General features: G+C 34.7%; 1 protein-coding gene across 1 annotated transcript; it reads left to right on the forward strand.

Moving 5' to 3' along the window:
- Window positions 1-12,975: 12,975 nt before the first annotated feature.
- Window positions 12,976-16,942, forward strand: LOC132181615 (putative disease resistance protein RGA3). The gene is made up of 2 exons (XM_059594865.1): window positions 12,976-13,327; window positions 15,239-16,942. The coding sequence occupies exons 1-2, from the start codon at window positions 13,022-13,024 to the stop codon at window positions 16,940-16,942; spliced, it is 2,010 nt and encodes a 669-aa protein (XP_059450848.1). The 5' UTR covers window positions 12,976-13,021.
- The last annotated feature ends 1,138 nt before the right edge of the window (window positions 16,943-18,080 follow it).

The raw sequence follows: 18,080 nt of genomic DNA on the forward strand, positions 1-18,080 counted from the left end.
TAGGTAGTAAACCAATCCCTTTTAGGGGACATATGGAATGTACAAGCAGTATCAAGGACCCACTTGTCGTTAGAACGATCATTAGAAATGGTAACTGCAAGGACAAGGTCTGAACCTTTAGAATTTCCTTCGACAACACCAGCCACAGAAGAGGAACTTTGCCTGTCACCTTCCTCTTTATTTTTCAACTTCGGACACTCGGATTTATAATGCCCATACTTTTTACAATAGTAACACTTTACTTTCTTCTTTGACTTGGACTGTGATCGGCCTCTTGATTTACTTTTACCCGAATCCCTCTCACTGGATCGACCTCTAAAATTAGAAGAATTTTCTGAACGACCCTTAACAAATAAACCCTCTGCCTGATTATCACTACCTTTACTATTCAATCTTGTCCTCAACTCCATAGAATTTAGAGCAGATTTAACATCAGCTAAGGAGATAGTATCTCTACCGTACAACATTGAATTAACAAAATTATCAAAAGCATCCGGTAGTGAACATAACAAAATCAAGGCTTGATCCTCATCATCTACTTTAATATCAATATTTTTCAGATCCAAAATAATTCTATTAAAGTCATCAAGATGATCACAAAGAGGCATACCTTCTTTTATCTTGAGGGTATATAACCTGTAGTGTCCCAGAATTTTCAAAGCTATTTAAATAGATTATTTTGATAATGATGTTATTTTAATATCCATTGTAGCTAAGGATTTTAATTCTTGGGAAATTTATGAGAGTGGTAATTAGAGAATGGTAATTGGTGAAATAATAGGATAGTAAATGGTAGGTATAAGGATGGTAGAATAAGAAGGTAGAATAGTATAGGGTTGGTAGAATAGTATAGGGTTGGTGAATAGTATAGAAATAGTATAGGGTTGGTAAATAGTATAGGGTTGGTGAAATAGTATAGGGTTGGTGAAATAGTATTTGATTTTCTCCTATAAATAGAGCTCTTCTCCTTCAGAATTTTCACCACTCATCTCCTCTCCCATCTCTTGCATATATTCTTCCTTCTTCCGCTTTTTACTCGGTCTTTCTTCTTTCTAAGAGTGTTTACTCAGAACAGAGAGAGAAAGGGCGAGACCAAGCGCTACAAGAAAGAAAGAACACAAGAGATAGCGGACTTTAGAAAGTAGTTTCAAAAGATATACTAGTGGTGTTAGTCATATTGGAGCAACTGATTCCTTCATACCACTTTTAGCTTCAGTCTAGAGGTAAGTAAATTCACTACCCCTTCTAAAATTACTTCATGTCATGCTATTTATTCATTCTTTAGTAAATTGTAAATGATTATTTTATTTATGTATTATGAAGTTATGTTGCATGCATGAAGGATTTCTAAAAGAATTATCTAGAAAGTTTCTATTTATTTAAACGCTTTCTAAATACAACAAGTTTATATTTGAAAAGGTTTTCAATTTGAGAAAAGAAAGTTGAGAAATGATGATGATTATAAGAAAGAAAAATGATGATAAACCCTCCTACATGTTGCCCTAAGATGCATCAAAAGAAGTACAAAGAAAAGTACAAGAGATGAGATAAATGTTTATGAAATAAGGGCACATGTATGGAGGAGAGTATTTTTGGCCCCAAGATAAGATAAGATGAGAGTTCGGTACCGATACTCGGATGGAGGCGAAACCACTGAAGGAGGCTATGCCAGAAGGTGGTATTCCATCAACTAGACCGTTGAGTGCACCAAGAAAGAGTTAATTGACGGTCGGGCATGGCTGTGGCCACAGTTCAGTGCCATGGTCACAAGGACCCGCAACCCTCGTGCACAGGGGTAATAGTGTACATGGGCCTATTATGAGAAAATGATACTATATTTTCAACGAAGATATGCTAAGATGATTTACAAAGATTATTTATAATGATGCATTATGATGATGATTTATAAAGATGATTTACAACGATGATCTATTACTAGATGTAATAGTATGTATATGTTACGGGAGATGCAACCGTACATACAGATATTATTATGGCTAGAATTATATTTATTTGCGAAAACGATTTTCAAAACTGAGAACAAGGAGTAAAACTATTTATGGTTGTGGATTTTACTTGCTGGGCCCCCTTTGGGCTCATTCAGTTTTATTTCTTGTTTTCAGGTAGAAAGGATGCTGGAATAGGAGGCCGGAATGGGGTGGGAATAATTATTAATTTTCAAAGTCTTTTCATATAAGTTATTATAATGATATGATATTCCGCAACTAAAGTTTAATGTTTTCTAATTTCGCTTGTAATAAAACCTCTTGAATAATGTTTTATACATTTTTTTGTATCCTTTAAAATCAAGTACTCTGATAGACCTTATAGATCTTTGCAAGAACTTTTGTTGTAAAAGAAGAAAAGTGGCAAACTCAGCCTTAACGGGCTGGGGATGTTACATAACCGTTGCTTCAAATACAATCGGTTTGTGAGGGATTTCTTCATGTACAAGCTCTCCAGCTTCTTCCAAATCCAGCGGCCGTTTCTTCATCGGCAACTTCTCTTAAAACTCCATCTGAAAGAGACAACAAAATTGCACTATGGGCTTTTTCTTCAAGTTCCTTCGTTTCCTCCGTTGATGATGTTGATGACACCTCGCCATCCAAAATCTTCGCTAAGCCTTGTTGTCGTAACAAAGCTCGCATCTTGACGCGCCAATGGCTGAAACTATTATGACCATCAAACTTCTCTACTTCAAATTTTGCAGTAGCCATCCCGCAAAATAAATACCCGAGCTCTGATACCAGTTTGTTGTGACAAATGCAAATCCAAGATCACCAAAGAAGTAGAAAAGTGCAGAATATAAAAATCATACAACCACACAAGACACCAAGATTTAAGTGGTTCGGCTTAACAAGCCTACATCCACTGGCGGAGACGATCCAGGAAAAATTCACTAACAAAAGAGTGGAGTACAAACAAAACCACTCAAACCCAAAAGCCCCAATACACCCCAATCTCACTCAAAAGAGAATTAGATACAAAAGAGAAAAATATTCTCTAAAATTCTCTAAGCTTTAAGCACTCCAAAAGTGAGATCAAAATGAAAGAAAAAAAAAATGGTGTATCCCTTCTTCTCTTTGCAACACAAGTCCCTCTCTCTCGGCAACTCTTTCTTTTCTTCTTTCTCTCTTTTGCTTGCTAAAGTAGCTGCTGCCCTCTCCTTGACCGAATGGCTTCCAATAAACAACAAAGCCTTTTCACAAAGTTTCTAGAAGAAGCTCAATCAATGGAGAGAAAAGAGAGTCGTGTGGGAGAGAAAAAAAACAAGACAAAGAGTATGGGATGCCATACTGCTGTGGGGCCCACGGTAAGACTTGTGACAACAAGTCACAAAATCTGACATGGACGACATCATGGTCTTCCATTATTCTCATCATTTCCTTTTCTTTCTTATTTACATATTAGTGAATGCCCTATATTAATGTCTTTACTACCACCAGGGAGCCACACAACACCCTCCACTTCCTATGTCTTTTCCGATCTCTCCAAATTGAAGGTTCTTCGTCTATTGGATTTCGATGAACTTGAATATCTTCCAGAGGTGGCTGCAAAACCTCACTTCTCTTGAAGATCTGACTATTTGGCGCTGCTGTAAACTGCGAGTAAAACTGTCTCCACTCTTTCAACATCTCACTGCGCTTCAATATCTGTGGATTTATGACGTCATGGAACTTATCGGCAACGAGGATGACGAGGGTGCACAGTGCCTTGGACTCACAGCACTTCGTGTACTATATATAGCAGGAGTTAGAATCTTGGTGTCTCTCCCAATGGAGCTTAGACATGTTACCACTTTGCAATCTCTTTCCATTACGGGCTGCCCTTCATTGGTGTCTTTACCGGAGTGGATAGGTGACCTCAATTCACTTAAGAGACTTCGGATCAGCAATTGTCCCAATTTAATATCACTGCCTGAAGGTATTCGCCGCCTCACCTCTTTAAGTGTTTTGAGAATTGTGGAGTGTCCTCACTTGGAGAAAAGATGTGAACGAGGAACAGGAAAGGATTGGCCAAAGATTGCTCACGTCCTAGACTTTTCGAATAATACGTTTTGGCCAAAGATTGAACAAAGGTCTCAAATTTTCTGTATTGTTTCCTATCTTTCACTTCAATGCCATTCCTACGTGCCTAATATCTCGTTTCTTTTTGGTTTTTTAAATGTTTCTTGCATTTCCATTTGAAATTTATATTTGACAAATGGTAGCATCACATATTGGGTAAAAGAACTATGATAGACCAGGAAAGTCTTTTCCATCCCAAGATTTCACAAAAACACAACAAAAAATTGCGTAACTCTGGGTTTTCTCATAATCAAACACAAATTTAGACAGATTATTTTTATTATTATTGTTACTGGAGTCCAACTGCAACTCATTCTGTGCATGGATTGATTTTACCTTTTTACTGTTTTCATTAGAAATTTTTGAGTTTTTGTTGAGTTTATTATTTGGTTTTTTGATGGTCAGCAGAGACAAGCATTAAAAAAGCATCAATTCATGAAATGGGTGTGAGATTCTTTGAGGGGATTTATGCAATTTGCTCAGATATGTCAGCCTCACTTGTAGACAATATACAGAGGACTTCCATGCTGAGGAACATCAGGTGAGTAAATGTTGCAAGAATGAGAATGAGATGAGCCTGTGGAAAGGGGAGAAGGATCCTCTCCATTTCAAATAAAATGGAAGGATCCATTTAGTTACGTTTAGGGGGGCATTTTTGTCAAAAAAAAAATGTAAAATGACAAAATTGCTCCCCTAAAAATAACTAAATGGATGGAGAGGATCTAGGCCCATGGAAAGGGGACATTCAGTTAACCATATTTTGCATTTTTCATTAGTATTCTGCCTATAATTTGTTGAACACTTTTTATCAGCATTTAGAACTTGAAAGACATTATCAAGAGTCCTAGCTGTCCTTAAAAGCCATCTAACTAGTATTTTGCATTTGCAGGTTCTTCCACTTGCTTGCTTGTCTTCAAGTGAAATTGGCTGTTGTGCTCCAAGGGTACTAACTAGAATTGAAGATCATGTTTGCCAGCCACTCTGTTTATGTGTCTGTGTTATTGCATTGCTTTTGTTAGTGCTGCCTTTGCATATATTCTTTACAATTTATATTCATGGTTCTGTTATATCTAAATAGACTTTTATAAAATTTAGTATGTTGAAGATTCAAATTGTTATTATTAATTTTTTTATGTGTTACAAATTTAAAATATTAGACAGTGATGCCTATGAAAGTCTGGATCATAATGATCTCACTTTCAAGGTTGGATGGAATGATATACATGAATGTTGGAGCAACAACTGGTGAAATTTCAAATTATGGTTCAATGAAACAAGTATTTGGGAGTAGGAATTACGAAAGAAATTGCAAACTCTGCTGATTGCTGTGGCAAGTTTTTTACATGCAGATTCCGCCCTGATAAAGTCAGTGAAATTAATGGACATGTAAGTTTGCCCTTATATTGTTTGCTTGATTAACAGTGGACTTCCATAGATAATGTTTTTAGTATCAATATTTATTTGCTGGAAAGCTAAGGCTGAAATATTGTGTATGCAGTGCTTGAAAATAAAGCCTGTTGGACCAGTTTGCTCAATTCCTTCCTGTGGTGGACTATCGATAGCAGAGTACTATTGCAGTATTTTAAAATTTTAAATGATAAAAGGTACGTACTTTTGTTTTTGTTTAATTAATTTTTCCTCCCTAATCATTTATTGATGACATTATTTTTTACGTTTTCAGAGTTTAATAGAGTGCAAATTATCAGATCTATAAGCCAACTGAAAGATTTGAGTCCAAAATCATCTTTTACTTTTTTTTTTAAGTTGTGCAGCTGTCTACTTGAGTCCATTTTGTGGTTGGTGACCTGGACTTTACCCATGTGATCCATATGATATTGGTTCTCTGCTCTCCTGTGCCTGTTGCCTTGTTACTGACTTATTTGAAATAGGAACAACAAGAAGAAGATGGCAGAAAGATGGCCCTCCCTTTCGGTATTCCAGAATGTTAAATGCAAGTATGTTTACTTTAATCTCTTTCTTTCTTGCAACGATTGGTATGTGCACAGTTATATTTTACGATTGGTATATTGCTTTCTCTTGTATTGTGTTTTTAATGAAGATTTTAACTTCAGAAAATGAAGATGCAAGGTTATCATTCATACCATAGTAAGAGAAGAAGGATTCAACTTTCCAGCTTGGGTAGTTGTCTTCTCTCATTCATTATTCTCTATATCCTAATTCTAACATCAACTTTGGCATAATTTCAAGGTTTAAGAATTGGGTTCTATCCTGGAGCCTGGAACGCCGGCCAAAACAGACAAGGCTGCCATTTTGTGTGATGCTATGTGAGTGGTGACCCAGTTACAAAGTGAAGCCCAGAAGCTAAATGAATCAAATGAGGATTTGAAAATGAAGATTAAAGAATTGAAAGTGGGATTTGAAGTATCTCCAAATTTCTCAGGTTTTTAAGTCACCAATTAGACAATCATTTTCTTCTTCTTGTTGTTAATCTTTCATTTTACTTTATCAAGCTTTTTATATATATTATATTTGATTTCATATGCAGGAACAATATTAGATTTGAAGTATATATACTTCTTCAGACCTTTCTGACAATCAGATTTGTGCGAAGCTCTAACATTTCCAGTATTGTTTCCAATCTTTCACTTCATTGGGATTTCCAGTATTGTTTTCTTTCTCTCTTTTTTCTGATAGTGGAATTTATTTCAAAATATGCTGCATCTTTGACTTCTTTAGGCATAGAATATAGAAACACCTATACCAGTGTTAAAATGCCAATGATATTTTGGAGAAGTTCTGATTTTCAATCATATGCTGAAACAGTTAAAGCACTGACATACATGGATTTAAGATTTGAAACACTCTGCAATAAGTTGACATGTCGGGAAATAGATCTTATATTGTCCTGTGTTCCTCTTCATCTTGCTTTTTAAGAATTGAAAGTAAATATTGATTTCACATTAATATGCATGTTTAATAGTTCAATTATACCACAACTGGATTCTTTAAGGGCACTAAATGCAACATGTGTTTATGGGTGGAAAAGAATTTAAGTTTCATATTAAAAAGATTAGACAAGTATGAATGGTTAATGTAACACAATTAAACCCAATTACAATTTTTTTTTAATTTTTTTTTTAATTACAACCTGAAAGGAATTCCAATTGCATAATGGTGTGCTCATTTGCACAGCAGGCTTTCCATTGAAAGATTTTTCTTGCATGCAAACTAATTAGCAGTCTTATTCAATTATTCTACGGTATTCCTTTCTCATAAAACTGTTATATCTGAACAAGTCCAATTGCATAATGGTCTCATGATTTTTTTTCTAGTTGAACCACCCCTTATAGCAGGTATGTGGTGGCCGAACCACCCCCTACAGCAGGTATGGGAGTGGTAGGGGGTGGTTCGGCCACCCCCAAAAGCCTGAAAGCCATCCCAAATCCATTCCTTTTTTTTTTTCTTGGCCCCGCCTTTTGGGGGTGGCCGGACCACCCCCTTGGCCATGGGGTTGTTGGTCCACCCCCATACCGGCCATGGGTCACCCCGATTTTTTTTTTAGTTTTTTTTTTATTATTTTTTTAAAATATTTTGCTTTTTCTTTTCTTTTGTTTTTTTTTTAAATTATAATTTTAATGCCAAAACGACGTTGTTTTGGGCTGGGTGGGTGTTGTAGTTTTAGAGCTCAAAACGGTGTAGTTTTTGGGTCAGAGTATAATGGGCATAAAAATACAAACTGTTTGAGTTTAACGTTTAAAACTAACGGAGGGGGGCAAAGTGACTTAGTGAGAGTTTTTGAAAGTTCAGGTGGACAAAGTGAAAAAGTTTGAAGTTCGAGGGGAGTAAGTCAAAAAAGCTAGTAGTTCAGGGGCAAAAGTGAAGTTTCCCTAAAGTTAAAAGTTTTAACAACAAAAATATGAGACAAACCCAAATGGTGGAAAAGCTATGTTGTGATCCCACTTTTTCTTTTTGGGCTAAACCAGTCCTTGAATTATTGAAGTTTTAAGAAATGAACGCATCTTCCTTCAATGCTCCAAGACCTCTCAATTGATCACTACTTCACCTACAAATGGCCAGGCAGTTCTCTCCAACATTGCTCCGACTATGATCAAGAGTTTGGGCCCTCTTACTTACTCTAGATTGAACTAAGATTGTTTTGACGAAAAGTGAATTCACGAAGAGACTAAATAATAAATAGGAAAGAAAAATATTATAATTGTTCCAAATAAACAAATAGACAAATAAGCAGGTGAAAACAACATTGAACATTGGTAATTGGAAACCTTACATGTGCTTTTCTTTCAAGTGAACGCTCAGTACTTGAAATGTTTTTATTGTTTGGTCCTTGGAGTTTGGTTTAAGTATAATGAAGATATGGCAAATGACAGGTCTTCTCAGGGATTTTAATAATATTGGGTCCGTTTGCTACCTCAAGTTCAACTAGTTTTCTTGTATTTTTGGTCGATTATTTCTTAGGAAATGGTTATTACCATATTATTAGTTAATGCGGATGGATTCAAGTATCCAAACTTATGACTGTTTCCATGTATGCATGTATTTTTGAGAAATGCTATACATATTTTTAAGTATTTACTTTTTTGTATTCAACTTTTGTCTAATTTTTTTTTTTTTATTATTACAAAAATCGGTAATCAAAAGTCAGCACCAATCAAATTATGAAATGTATTATCTATAATAACAAAAATTATAAGTATTAAAAAAAATAAAATTGTGAGTGGGGTCAAGCCACTCCTTTGGCCAAATGGAGGCGGGGGTGGTTCGGCCACCACCAAACTGAAAAGTGTTTGAATCTATATCCAAACATTGATTTTAGAGTGGTTTGGGCCATCCGTTTCAAATTGTCAAAAGCGCTAAAATATTAGTGGAGTTTCATAATGCAAGAAAGAGCTCGAAGAAAAAAAATAGAGAAGCCGAGATGAAAAAAAAAAAAAAAAAAAAAAACCCAGATGGTGTGGTTAAAGCAAATTCATTTCACACAGTTCATAAACCAAATTTTAGTAAATACTTATTCCCTCATTTCAGAAACATTGAAACTTTTATATCTACATGTTGCAATGATGAGATATATCTAGCTTCTTTTTCTAAGGTAATCTTTAGTAGAAAAGCAGAACTGGATCAAGCTTGTTTGTCAAGTAAACCTTTTAAAATGAATTCTTGACAGGTACTAATTGGAAACTCTTACTAACAAATGTCTCTGCTCCTTTTTGCTCCTTTGAGGTTCATCTATGGGGAATCTTGTCAATGGTTCCTCTCCTTTTGAGCAAAGGAGTACTGCTCTCTCTTTTGCAGCAATTAGCCTGTGATATCAGTAACGACCACCTCAAAAACTTGCTTAAATGACAAACGTGACCAATGTCATAATGGCATAACCCAACAGACTCGATTATTGCAGTGCATATGGGTGGCTCGTCTTTGATCAAGTCTATAACATACGGAGCCATCAACGTAGCTTGTCTACAATTATTGGTGCTGAGCTCTCAATGTGATTGATTCTATGTTCATGACCTGTAAATGACTCTATCTTCTCTAAATCGTGCAAATTACACTAGGCCACGTTGTTGATGTATTGTGGAGCTTGTACAAATCTCACAAGGAAGGGGTCCCAACTGTGTAGAGTCAAAATTATATTTAGGATCTATGAAAAAGGTTAGGTTCTTCAAGTTCATATATATCTTAGTTCCCCTTTGTTTCCTTGTCCAAAGTTTTCTACCAAAATTAATGAGATTTTGCATTTTGTATTCCATTTATTTTTAATGTAAGTTTTTTAATGGAAACCTTTATGTTTGTAACTATATATATGGTGTGGGTGTAGCGACGAAACTAGGATGTTCATTTAAAGGGGATCGAAACATGCTTTATATATATAGATTATTATTGTAATAATGAGATAATTAAAGAGATAATATATATATATATTAATTGTGATATCAAAGCAGATGAACCAAAAGCTTAGGCTTTTGTTATCATATTGGCTTATAGAGCAGAAACAGAACATGCTTGATTACAAAGGCTTTGCAATTTATCATATTGAACCAACATTGTGGCATTAATTGGCCTTGAATTAGAAACTTGGTCACACACTCTGGTGATATTTTTATTTGAATAAGCACTTATCTACTATATTAAATATTTAATTAAAATTAAAAAATTTGAGCTTCAAAAGCTTAGGGACACGGTTTCCACTATCCAAGCTTAGGAGCAGCAGGCCAAGAATCATGCTATCAAAGATTGGCTTGGAAAGCTGAAGGATGCCATGTACGACGCCGACGACTTGCTGGATGACTTCTCCACTCAACTTCTACGGTGACAAGTGATGATACGGGATAAGAAGATGGCAAAAGAGGTAAATTCATATATAAATTTGCATATATATGATGATGTTGTCTGTGACTAAAGCATCCCCAGATCTCTATACAAATATTTATCACAAAACAAGCCACAACAAATATATATCATTTTACTTACAATATATATATATATATATCATTTTAGGTAAGCTGCGTTTGTTTTGGCGTAAAATAATTTTTAGAAAATATTTTTAGTTTGATAAAAAAACTTATTTAATTTCCGCAAAATAATTTTTCTTTTTAAAACTGTAAACTATTATTTGAGTTTGAGCTTCTCATTCTGAAATTAGCTAAAAGAAATGATAATCAAATAGAAAAATAAAGACAAGACGGAATAAAAATAAATAAACAAGATTTTAAATAGTTCGGTTTATGACCTACGTCTACATGATAAAGCCACATAGGGTACATTTTGCTCTTATTTCACTTGATTGATTTTTTACAAAGATCAATCAATATCCCTACTTACACGAAAAATAGGATAGGTGAATACACTACAAATAAGGTAATCAAATCACAAAGAGTTGATACGCAATTGTAATGATTTGATTGTAACCACAAGACCCGATTGAGCCATTGCCAAGACTTCGCTGGAATATCACCAAGACCCGATTAGGACTAGGCTAAGACCCTGACATTGTCAAAAAAAAAAAAAAATTGGTAGAACAAAAAGCAATTAAAGTAGAATCAAATTTGCAAGAAATTGTGAAAGAAAAATTTAATTATACACACTCCTTTTTATTCATTCCCATCTTTTAAGAATAATCAATAAAAAGAAGCAAATTTTAAAAAAATTGGTTGTTGTTTTCTACCCCCACAATTATTTCACCTACTCATGAATTATGTTCACCGATTTCAAAAAATAATGAATTAGAGAAAATTGAGGAGAGTAAGCAAATAGAGGAATTAAGTAATTACAGGGAAACTAGTAAGCCATTGGAAAAAATAAAAAATAAAAGGGTAAAGTTCACGTATCCCCTCAAACTACTACTCAATTGACAATATCTTCTCAAATTTTGATAATGTGCCTCCAAACTACTAAAACATTGTCAATGTCACCCCAAAGTTAGCAAAAAGATAAAAATGTGCTTATAAATTTCTCAATAAGACAAAAATACCCCTATAAATTCAAGAAAAAAAATAAAAAATGAATTTTTAATTTTATTTTTAAATAAAAAATTTTAATTGAAAAAAAAAACAAATTTTTTTAAACAAAAATTTTTTATTTAAAAAAAAAAGTTTTTTTTAGAAGTTTTAGTATTTTTTGTTTTTATTTTACTAATTAAGGATTGTTTCATCATTGTCATTGAGGGGAATATTAACAATATTTTGATAATTTTGAAAAATATTGTCTTTGATGAGACTTGGTTTTCTTTTTATTTCCACTCAACTCTTCTGGCCCACTCCCGCATTTTTTTCAACATTTCCCATTCAACTAATAGTGATGTCCCACCTACTCACGCGGGTTCCGTTTTCCAACTAAATATCTCTACATTATCTTTAACACGGCACTCCTTGAACCATTCACACCAATTTCAGTGGCGTGGCTTAAACGTCAAGCAAAGTAGAAATGGGATTTACTTGGAAGACCCAACTGGAATTTCTAAAAATGCATGTCTGATTGAATTCAGTCTTCAAATAATACGAAATTCCACTTCACAAAGAACGAACCAATTTTAGAAAGTGTTGACTTTTTTTTGTTAGAAGATTTATAAGATACCCAGTTCACAGTCCATATTAAACACCTTTGGATCCGACACGGCCACACGGCTTTAACCGTGTTGATCTCACGTACAGCTTCTTATTTTCCAAGAAAGTGAGAAATTATAATAATAAAATGCACTCAATTGAAAGAACAATAATTTCTTTCTTGCCAAGAAAACCAAAAAAAAAAAAAAGGAAGAATTACATTTGACACGCATAGCATAGGTGTCGGTGAATAAATTTTGCAAAAACTTTAATTTGGATAATGAAAAAACATAAAGATACCTAAGTTCACCGTCCTTATAAATAGAAACCCATCGATAATGTTTCCCGGTGATGAAATTGCCCTTAATAAAATAAAACCATTTTTTTTTTAAGAAAAAAAAAAAGGGGTAGCCAAATTTTAAAATATGAAAGAAAAAACAATAAAAAGAATTTGTTTTTTTTAAAAAAAAAAAATTTTTAATTTTGAATTTATAAGAATATTTTTATCTTATTAAAAAATTTCTAGAGTTTTTTTTTTTTTTTTTGGTATTTTAGAGAAGATATTATTTGAATTAAAAGTTTAAAAGAGACATTGTTAATTCCGTAATAACTTAATTATAATATATCAAAATTTCTTTGTTAATGAAATACTTTGTTTTTTTTTTTTTTTTTTTTAATGAAATACTTTCTTATTCATGCATATAAGACCACACGGCTATGAGCCACCCATTACTGATCATGACCATAAGAAGATTTAAGAAGTGAAATATGAGCCACACATGCATGGCCACATCATATCTAGTGGACTCCCTTTAAAGTTTAAACGTCAAGTCCATAATGCACCTCTGAATCATCAATAATATATCCCATACACCTCTGCATCATCAATAATTCCCTCAAGATCGGTTTACTTGACTCACCACCCACAACCCACAAATGGCTGAAATAGTTCTCTACGACACTGTTGGGAGCATCATTAGGAGTTTGAGCTCTCTTTCTCTCCAAGAGATTGGAGTGTTATGGGGTTTCAAAAATGAGCTTCGAAAGCTCGGGGACACCGTTTCCACCATCCAAGCTGTGCTTTTGGACTCGGAGGAGAAGCAGGCCCATAACCATGCGATCAAAGATTGGCTTCGGAAGCTCAAGGATGCCATGTACGACGCCGACGACTTGCTGGATGACTACTCCACTCAACTTCTACGCCGACAACTGATGACACGGGATAAGAAGATGGCAAAACAGGTAAATTCTTCATTAATGTGCACATGATGTTTTCTGTCACTAAAGCATTCTCAGACCTGCATATAAATATTTATCACAACACAAGCCAAAGCAAATATATATCATTTTACGTAGTTTAAAATTTCTCAACAACAACAACAATTTGTTCATTATAATGTTAAACCCAACTATTGAACTGTATGAAAATTCTAGTCTCAAGATAATTTCATCATAAACCCAATTATTGCTTATATATATATAAGCAATAATCACTTAAATTGACATGCATTTAGAAGTGGCAAAGAGTACAAGTTATCTCGATAGTCAATATTGTACTAAAAGTTAGGCGACAACTATTAAAACCTAAACAGTAAGGTTTAGCTAAATTATCCCTATACCACGTAAATCGTGATTAAAATTCGTTCCTAAGTTACTTGACCTTTCAAACCTTCCCTCTATTATTAGAGATGTTTTATTCTTAGAAATAAGTTAAAAATTTAACCCTAAAGTTTCTTTTCTTTTCTCTTTATTAAAAAATATTTGTAATGTATATTTCTTTTTTGTACCTTGGTCCGAACATAAAGTTTTCTTTTTCCTTAAAATGTATCATATTCTAGGAGCTCATTCTATTAATATTTTCATAACTTTTGAATAAATAAACGAAAGTAGGGTTAATCTTGAAATTTCACTAAAAAAGTGGTTTAGTTTTCTTCCAAAATTCTCAAAATTGTTTTTATGGGGGCTTGGGTAAGAAATGGCCCATTTGAACCTCCTCCTAACTAGGTAAACCAGATAAGGCCCACAACTCACTAAATGGACCTAAATTAGAGCACTACACTCTGGTCACTTGGCCCATTGGCCCACAACACATATATCTAAGGCTTTTAACTTGACGAAATTTGGATCAAATACCCACCTAAACATGCCATGGACTGAAAGTTTAATTTCCAGATTTAACCCAAAGCTCTTCTTGATGCCATATATGAGAAATTACTTATTTTCTTGATATAGTCTTAACACCGCTTGAGGGTTATGTTTAGAAGGTTTTTACCACTCAAATGAGCCATTGAAAAGAGGTTTTTGGCTATAAAAGTTTCTGGTTTTTGGCTTTTGGTATTAGATCCTATGTCTATTTCAAGAATGAACATCATTATAAACGTCATTTTTAAAGGACAATATTTTCTTCCAAAAAGATCAACACATCTTGTACACATAGACTTAAATTGCTTTCTGGTTATAACCTATCATCTTACAAAATTATGAATGAAACATTAAATTATGCCCATCATTAGGGATAAGACTATGCCATGGATTAGTCCATTAGGTTAAGAAATTAATTATCTCTTATAATCTCTTTTAGGGTCTTTGATCCAATTTTTATTAAGTTCACTAGGGCCAATAACATTGGTTCATATATCTAAAGCCCAAGACATTGGGCTAAAACTCATACTAACTTATATCAAATATGGGACGTTACAGTAACAATATTTTCATGTATCATTTTGACATATATAGATGCTTTTATATTCCATTGTTTTGTCTGTTTTCTTTATCCTTACAACTGCTATAAATAGAGTCTTACAAAAAACAGTCTCATTTGTAAGAGTACTAACCATATGCAAAAAATGTACGGTTAATTAAGTTGCGACATCTTTCCAAGGAGCAAATGGCGTCTAGAAAAAGTCACATAAATTATCGGCCCCCATTATAAACCCAACTATTCAATGGTAAGGGAATTCTAAAACTGTCACCGTGAACGGATTGGAATGGATGGTTGTAAATAAAACAACCAAAAAAACAAAAAAAAAAACTCTAACTTAAACTTACAACAATTACAAACATGACCTTCATATTTTCCTTAATTACACATTTAGCCCAAAAAATGTTTAACTTTTCGCAATGGACCGTACTAAATATTTGGGAGTATTACAGGTACGCATCTTCTTTTCCAAATCGAACCAGCTTGTAGATGGCTTTCAAATGGGTCATAGGATCAAGGCAGTTAGGGCAAGACTGGATGAAATTGCAACTGATAGGATCAAATTTGGCTTCAATGAGCACACCACAGCGACACAGTTTGAGCATATGAAAAGACAAGATACACACTCATTTGTACATGGGGAAGATGTCATTGGGAGAGAGGATGATAAGGAGTCTATTAAAAAGCTGTTATTCGATCCCAATATGAATGAGAAGAATGTTTCCATAATTCCCATAGTTGGGATTGGTGGACAAGGAAAGACCACGCTTGCGCAGTATGTGTACAACGACGAGGAGGTTCGAAGACATTTTGACCTGAGGATGTGGGCATGTGTCTCTGATCCTTTTGACGTGAAAACTATCATTGTAAAGCTTATAGAATCTGCGACTAAGGAGAGACCTAAAAGCCTTCAGATGGATCCATTGCAAAGTGAGCTTCGAGCAAAAATTGATGGGAAGCGATATTTACTAGTTTTAGACGATGTGTGGAATGAGAATCGTGGTACATGGTCCAACTTGGAAAAGTTGTTAGTGGGTGGCCTAAGAGGAAGCAAAGTTTTGATTACTACACGTAGCGAAAAGATTGCAGAGATTACAGGTACAGTTTCACCATATCCTTTGAGAGGTTTATCTGAAAGCAGTTCTTGGAATTTATTTAAGAAAATGGCATTTAAAAGCGGGGAAGAGCCAAATAATCCAAAGCTAGTAGAAATTGGAAGGGAGATCATCCAAAAGTGTGCACAAGTTCCTCTTGCTATAAGGAGCATTGGGAGTCTATTATATTTCAAAAATTCAGAAGATGATTGGTTGTACTTTAAAAACCATGATCTTTACAAAATAACTCAACAACAAAATGATATTTTTCCAATACTTAAATTCAGTTATGATCATCTCCCATCACACTTAAAGCAATGTTTTGCCTTTTGTTCGTTGTTTCCAAAAGATTATGAAATTGAAATAAAGGTGTTGATTCAGCTATGGATAGCTCAAGGCTTTCTTCATTCATCATATGGAAATAGACATCTTGAAGATATTGGTCGTGAATATTTTATGGATTTGCTTTGGAGGTCGTTTTTCCAAGACGTACAAAGAGATATAGTTGGTGAAATAGGAAAGTGCAAAATGCATGACCTTATTCACGATCTTGCACAGTCAGTAGCAGGTGAGGAGTGCACAATTTTATATCCAGATAGAGAAAAAGTAGTTGGAAGAACTCGTCATGTGGCATTTCATTCTTCAGATTCATTACCAGATATTCCTGCTCTTTTGCCCAAGCCTAACAAAATGAGGACACTTCTTCTACGCATTCCAATACTTCCAGGATTTGATGATGTGCTTAACTTGAACAATTCAATACTTGAGTTGAATAAGCCATTCTCTAATACACTTATTTCAAGTTTTAAATGCTTGCGTGCTTTGAATTTGAGTCAGTCGAATATTCAAAAAGTGCCGAATTCCATTGGAAATTTAGAGCATTTAAGATTTCTAGATCTGTCTAGGAATGAAGATATCAAACTACTCCCTGCTTCTATAACTAAATTGCAGAATTTGCAAACACTTAGACTTGAGTTTTGTCGTGGGCTTAAAGAATTGCCAGAAGAGACTAGAAACTTAATCAGCCTTAGGCATCTTGGGCTAGAAGGGTGTGATAGCTAGACTCATATGCCTCATGGACTGGGAAAATTGATTGCTCTCCAAACATTGTCGCTATACATTTTAGGGAAGAAAAAAAGTTTTCTTTCCAAGCCAAAGGGTGGGCTAGGGGAGCTGGATGGTTTAGATGAGTTGAGAGGAGACTTATGGATCAAGGGTTTAGAGCACTCGAGATATTCTCCATCAAAAGCAAAGGCTGCAAAATTGGAGAGGAAGCGACATCTTCAATGGCTGATTTTAGAGTGGGACCCAGAACCTAGTGATGAAAGTGATAAGGCAATTGCAAATGATGAACAACTATTGCAAAACCTTCGGCCGCACCTAAATTTGAAATTATTATCTATAGCTGGGTATGCAGGTGTGAGGTTATCTAGTTGGGTGTCCTCGCTCTCAAATTTGACTTCTATTATAATATCGGATTGTAAATGGCTTCAACATATCCCACCATTGGACGGATTCCCTTTTCTCAAGCGTCTTTTTCTTATTAACTTAAGTGAGCTAGAGTACATAAGCAATGATGGTAGTGACGTGTCCTCTTCTCCCCTCAAAATTCTCAGACTTGCTGATTTGCCAAAGTTGAGGGGATGGCGAAAGACGAGGGAAACAGATCATCTTCCATTATTCCCTTCATTTCCTTCCCTTTCTTTTTTATGTATAAAGAATTGCCCTATGATGTCTCTGACAACACCCTCCTCTCCCTCTCCCCTTTCCGATCTCCCCAAATTGAAGTATCTTTATCTTGTGGAATTAGAGCAACTTGAATATCTACCACTAGAGTGGCTGCAGAACCTCAGTTCTCTTGAGACCCTGGGGATTTTGGATTGTTGTAAAATGAGAATATCAATTTCTCCACTCTTTCAACATCTCACCTCACTTGAAAATCTGACTATTCTTCGCTGCAAAGAACTTACCAGCAATGAGAATGAAGATGGCGCACATGGCCTTGGACCTACAAGATTTGGTCATCTATCTATCATTGGCGTTCCAAATTTGGTTTCTCTCCCAAGAGAGCTTAGATATGTTACCACTCTGCAAGGGCTTCAAATTATGGTTTGCCCTAGTTTGGTGTCTTTACCGGAGTGGATAGGCGATCTTACTTCACTTCAGGAGCTTGAAGTCGTAAATTGTCCGAAGTTAATAA

Source organism: Corylus avellana, chromosome ca5 (assembly GCF_901000735.1).
Source record: "Corylus avellana chromosome ca5, CavTom2PMs-1.0".
NCBI lineage: Eukaryota > Viridiplantae > Streptophyta > Magnoliopsida > Fagales > Betulaceae > Corylus > Corylus avellana.

What these genes read in the sequence shown, in the direction of transcription:
- LOC132181615 (XM_059594865.1), top strand. Translation starts at nt 13,022, where the DNA reads ATGGCTGAAATAGTTCTCTACGACACTGTTGGGAGCATCATTAGGAGT. An exon ending in ATAAGAAGATGGCAAAACAG is followed by an intron (nt 13,328 to 15,238) that starts GTAAATTCTTCA and finishes GGAGTATTACAG; the next exon opens with GTACGCATCTTCTTTTCCAA.